Source organism: Limulus polyphemus, unplaced genomic scaffold, assembly GCF_000517525.1.
Source record: "Limulus polyphemus unplaced genomic scaffold, Limulus_polyphemus-2.1.2 Scaffold1639, whole genome shotgun sequence".
Lineage (NCBI taxonomy): Eukaryota > Metazoa > Arthropoda > Merostomata > Xiphosura > Limulidae > Limulus > Limulus polyphemus.
In genome coordinates, this window is record NW_013667249.1 from 262,512 (window position 1) to 268,772 (window position 6,261).

Consider the following 6,261-nt stretch of genomic DNA (forward strand, 5'->3'; position numbering starts at 1 on the left):
CAAAACATCTTCACGTTCATCCTTATGTAAGTTTATTATAAGGCATATTCTGAAAGCAGAAATATCTTAAAATGTTAAGAACACGCTGTCTTCCATATACCGCATTTTCATTGTGTTTAAGTATTGATATTGTATTGCTAAAGGACGAGGAGACGTCAAAAAACATAACGTTTTCAACAAAAAACAGATTTAGTGTTGTCAAACGTGAAGCCCCAAAACCTAGATGCTTCTTGAGGATGGGCCAGCGGAGTGACCTAACTGCCGTAAAATTGTGCGCTAAAATTAGGAACAGCAACAAATTACCAAATTAATGAGAAGGAGGGCAAGTTTATCATCACAAAACGTATAATATTCAATACCATGCAATTAAAATTTCGTTATCGGTCACGTGATGACCACGAGCTCCAAATTATCCTTCATTTACTCCGATTAGGGAAAATTATAACTTAGTAATATTGGGCTCGCAGTGGGGGAATAAGGATATTTTCTCCAGAATGTGGTGTCCATGAATAAGGAGATTAGTGATAATGGTGGTCCTTTGATCGCTGTAGCCTACCATCTAGTGTAAGGTACAGCAAAAAAAAAAATGAGATGGGCGTTGTCCAGTGCCACAACATTGCCTAAGACGACTGTAATTAACTCTCTATCTCTCGTTGGCTTCTTTTCTTTGCAATACACATTGCGTACATTGTGTTGTCCTGTGTTTTTCTATGATCGTTAAATTAAATGAAATGCATAATATGATCTATATAATAAATATATATATATCACCGTCAGACATATCTTTGTTTCGATACGAAGTTCGGTCTCCAATGTAATGTTCGAGTTTTACTAAACTCTGTGTTACATTATCACATAATTTTTTAACTAAGAATATTTTTCTATTGTTACATAGCTGCGTTATCTCAAGCCAGAAACAATACTTAACGTAATATTTTAATACTTATACTAGTGTTGCTAGATAGTTTTTTTACTAAATTAACATAGTTTATACAATGTCAAACAAAGTTGCTCTATGTAATCTTCTGTAATTATGTAGGTTTTATTATTAACGTTAACAATAAACTTAATGGTAAAATCATATAAAATTTAAGAAGTAACTTTTTTAATCGTTTTTCCAAACAATCAGACAGACGTAAAAGATTTATCTGATTATGCTTTTCACGTTCTTCTTACACAAAAAAAAAATGTTTGTTGATTTTACACTGAATTTTTACTTATTTTAAATTATAGTTGAGAGTTTTCCTTCCATTTATTTCAGTCAATATCCGGTCTCTTAGGAAATCGTTTTCATAACTGCAGTTCACTATTTCCTAAGACGATTAACATGAAAAATTAAGAAGTGGAACGATGGATATACTAAATCAAGTAAAATTACGAGGTATTTCATTTTTAATGAGCACATTAGAGATGTAGATAAGAATGCGGGGAGAAAAAGTGAATTTGTCACAATGGAATAGGAACAAGCATCAAAAATGAAGTAAACGATTAAATTAAAGAAAGATAGACAGAATATATTAATTAGAACCAATCAATTTCACTGTTTGTATACTGTTTCAAGTTATTAGACACAGTTTTAAACTGGTAGAGAGAATATATTAATTACAAACAATAAACTTCAATACTTGAACACTGTTTGTTGTACACAGTTTTAAGTTAGGATTAGGCATGCTTTTTAATTACTAGATAAACAATACATAAATTGGTTTTCTCTTTTTGTATTTTAACAATAAACGCATTGCTTTTGATATATATAGTTCATGTTAAGAATGTATATTATGACTATCCTTATGAACTGTATACTTTTTTAACGTTTTCTGTAAGAAAATTTTGACTTGAGTTTATATTTACCTGATTTCTAAAAAAACTATTTTGCATGATTTTTTCTTAATTCGTAGCTTCGTTTTTTACTATAGAAAAAAAGTCTAATATATATACATTTTTCTGTCAGAGCTCTCACCAATTGGTTTGATTTAATATATACAGATGTTGTTTTTATCATATAATAGATGGAGCCACATTGCAAGAGAAACTGATTGGTTCTAATTAATATATTCTCTCTACCAGTTTAAAAGTGTGTATAATAACTTGAAACAGTATACAAATAGTGAAACTGATTGGTTCTAATTAATATATTCTGTCTACCAGTTAAAAAGTGTGTATAATAACTTGAAACAGTATACAAATAGTGAAACTGATTGGTTCTAATTAATATATTCTCTCTACCAGTTTAAAAGTGTGTATAATAACTTGAAACAGTATACAAATAGTGAAACTGATTGGTTCTAATTAATATATTCTCTCTACCAGTTTAAAAGTGTGTATAATAACTTGAAACAGTATACAAATAGTGAAACTGATTGGTTCTAATTAATATATTCTGTCTACAAGTTTAAGTCTAGATTAAAAGGGCTTTTCAGATTTAAAAACAAAAATATCCACAGAATATCTCGTTAGTGGTATATGAGCGTCAGAAGTGCAGCCAGTAATATATTGGATCAACCAGTAGAAGGTTCTGTAGAGAAATAAAATAAAGCTGTGACGTTAAAACATACAACGTTATATATATATATATATATATGTCCAGTAATATATTGGATCAACCAGTAGAAGGTTCTGTAGAGAAATAAAATAAAGCTGTGACGTTAAAACATACAACGTTATATATATATATATATGTCTAGTAATATATTGGATCAACCAGTAGAAGGTTCTGTAGAGAAATAAAATAACGCTGTGACGTTAGAACATACAACATCAGTACTATTACCAATCTCTGTCTAAACGAATCAGAGGCTGTGTCTAACTCCAGTTCCTTCGAATCTGATGCTGTGTCTACCTTCAATTTCTTTGAAGCAGATGCTGGGTCTAACTTCAGTTTTTCTTAAGCTGATTTTCTATCTAACTTCAGTTTTTTTGAATCTGGTGCTATGTCTACCTCCAGTTTATTTGAATATGGTGCTATGTCTACCTCCAGTTTCTTTTAATCCTATAGTGTGATTAACTCTAGTTCCGTCGAATCTGATGCTGTGTTTACCTCCAGTTTCTTTGAATATGGTGCTGTGTCTACCTCCAGTTTCTTTGAAGCTGATGTTCTGTCTACCTCCAGTTTATTTTAATCTGATTCTCTGTCTTACTCCAGTTTCTTCTAATCTCATGCTGTGTCTACCTCCAGTTTCTTCCAATCTAATGTTGTGTCTATCTCCAGCTCCTTCAAATCTAATGCTGTGTCTACCTCCAGTTTTTTTAGTCTGATTCTGTGTCTAACTCCAGTTCCTTCAAATATCACGTTGTGTCTACCTCCAGTTTCTTTAAATCTAATGCTGTGTCTACCTCCACTTTCTTTGAAGCTGATGTTTTGTCTACCTCCAGTTTATTTTAATTTGATTCTCTATCTAACTCCAGTTCCTTCAAATCTCATATTGTGTCTACCTCCAGTTTCTATTCATCTGATTCTGTGTCTAACTCCAGTTCCTTCATATCTCATGTTGTGTCAACCTCCAGTTTCCTTGGATTTGATGCTGTGTCTACCTCCAGTTTCTTTTAATCTCATTCTCTGTCTAACTTCAGTTCCTTCAAATATCATGTTGTGTCTACCTCCAATTTCTCTGAATCTAATGCTGTGTCTACCTCCAGTTTCTTTGAAGCTGATGTTCTGTCTACCTCCAGTTTCATTTAATCTTATTCTATGTCTAACTCCAGTTCCTTCAAATCTCATATTGTGTTTACCTCCAGTTTCTTTAAAACTGATGTTCTGTCTACCTCCAGTTTCTTTGAATCTGATGTTCTGTCTACCTCCAGTTTCATTTAATCTGATTCTGTGTCTAACTCCAGTTCCTTCAAATCTCATATTGTGTTTACCTCCAGTTTCTTTAAAGCTGATGTTCTGTCTGCCTCCAGTTTATTTTAATCTGATTCTGTGTCTAACTCCAGTTCTTTCAAATCTCATGTTGTGTCTACCTCCAGTTTCTTTTAAGCTGATTCTGTGTCTAACTCCAGTTCCTTCAAATCTCATCTTGCGTCTACCTCCAGTTTCTTCGAAGCTGGTGTTCTGTTTACCTCCAATTTCTTTTAATCTGATTCTGTGTCTAATTCCAGTTCCTTCAAATCTCATGTTCTGTCTACCTCCAGTTTCTTCGAAGCTGGTGTTCTGTTTACCTCCAATTTCTTTTAATCTGATTCTGTGTCTAACTCCAGTTCCTTCAAATCTCATATTGTGTTTACCTCCAGTTTCTTCGAAGCTGGTGTTCTGTCTACCTCCAATTTCTTTTAATCTGATTCTGTGTCTAACTCCAGTTCCTTCAAATCTCATGTTGTGTCTACCTCTAGTTTATTTGAATCTAATGCTGTGTCTAATTCTAGTTTATTTTAATCTGATTCTGTGTCTAATTCCAGTTTCTTCAAATCTCATATTGTGTTTACCTCCAGTTTCTTTGAAGCTGATGTTCTGTCTACCTCCAGTTTATTTTAATCTGATGCTGTGTCTACCTCCAGTTCCTTCGAATGTGTTGTTGTGTCTGTCTCGAGTTCCTTCGAATGTGATGTTCTGTCTACCTCCAGATCCTTTGAAGCGGATGTTCTGTCTACCTCCAGTTTATTGCAATCCGATGCTCTGTCTATCTCCAGTTTCTGTGAGCTGTGAAAAGTTGAAAACGTATTTCATATACATATTTAAGGTGGTCTGGCCTGGCATGGTCTGAAGGTTAGGGCACTCGACTCGCAATCTATAGGTCGCGGGATCGAATCCCGTTATCAAAAGTGCTCGCCCTTTGAGCCGTGAAGGAGTTATAACTTGACGGTCAATCCCACTATTCGTTGGTAAAGAGCAGCTTAAGAGGTAGTAGTGGCTGTGATTGACTAGCTACCTTTCCTCTAGTCTATCAATTCAAAATTAGGGATTGATCTCGAGTAGCTTTGGGGGAATTCAACAAAACAATCCCCCCTTTAGTGGTTCAACAGTAAATATGAAGACATAGCTCTAAAACCAGAGTTTCGAAACCTTTGTGAGCACAGCACGGATAGTCTATTGTGTAGCTTTTTGCTTAAAACAACAAACAACAAAACAAATAATATTTAAGACACAGCATGTAGATAGACATCTTTTATCATCCTTATTAAGTGTACTACAGCAATTTCTTTTTGACCAATCCTACTGGATATTGTAGAAGAACAATGCTAACCCTACCAGTAAACAAGCGATCAGAATGATAAACTCCGCTCTATTGAAATCGATGTAACCCCATTCTGTGTTTTAGATTCCAATATATCTTTGTTTGTCATTTGATGATTTTTTCGTGAAAATAAAGAGACTATATATTGCCATTGTTTATAAAATATCCTGACTATAAAAAAAGTGTGTTCTTTCCTTTATAATACTTCTGGGTAATGCCATTACGGAAAACTGATTATAGCCTTAAACTCACCTAAAAAACTGTATACTTCCGTTATAAAACTCCTAAGTAATGGCATTACACAAAACTGATTATCAGCCCTAAACACATCTTAAAACGTCCTACACCTGAAATATAACTCGCGCGTAATGCCATTACAAGAGGTTTATCAGCTATAGAGTAATCTAAACAAAGGTATTGTTTCCGTTATAAGAGAGAGTCGGGCATAAGTAATGCCATTAAAAAAAGCTGGTTATCAGCCCAAAAATCGTCCAAACAAACTGCACTAAACTGTTACAAGACTAGCACGTAGTGCCATTACAGAAAACAGATTAGCAGCCTCAAAATCATCATTACAGTTGGTTAACATCAACTAAAAAAATTATAATGACCTTTATAACATAGCCATGTAATAAAAAGCAGTAACTCAACAGTAGCATGAACAATACATAGAATTAACAAAACCCACAAGCAAACCCCACTAGTTCATGAACAACACAAAGAAGTAACAAAACCCACAAACAAACCAAACAAACACACAGAAATTAACGAAACCCACAAGCAAACCCAACTAGTTCATGAACAATACAGAGAATTGACGAAGCCCACAAGCAAACCCAACTAGTTCATGAACAACACACAGAATTAACGAAACCCACAAGCAAACCCAACTAGTTCATGAACAATACAGAGAATTGACGAAACCCACAAGCAAACCCAACTAGTTCATGAACAACACACAGAACTGACGAAACCCACAAGCAGACCCAACTAGTTCATGAACAATAAGGAGAATTGACGAAACCCACAAGCAAACCCAACTAGTTCATGAACAATAAGGAGAATTGACGAAACCCACAAGCAAACCCAA

The 6,261-nt window shown here is 34.2% G+C and overlaps 2 protein-coding genes across 2 annotated transcripts; both read right to left on the reverse strand.

Moving 5' to 3' along the window:
* Nucleotides 1–3,493: 3,493 nt before the first annotated feature.
* Nucleotides 3,494–3,850, reverse strand: LOC106464396. Its single transcript, XM_013924528.1, has one exon. The coding sequence runs from the start codon at nt 3,848–3,850 to the stop codon at nt 3,494–3,496; it is 357 nt and encodes a 118-aa protein (XP_013779982.1).
* Nucleotides 3,851–3,901: 51 nt separating this feature from the next.
* LOC106464397 lies at nt 3,902–4,312 on the reverse strand. Its single transcript, XM_013924529.1, has one exon. It carries the CDS (start codon nt 4,310–4,312, stop codon nt 3,902–3,904), a length of 411 nt encoding a protein of 136 aa, XP_013779983.1.
* Between the last annotated feature and the right edge of the window lie 1,949 nt (nt 4,313–6,261).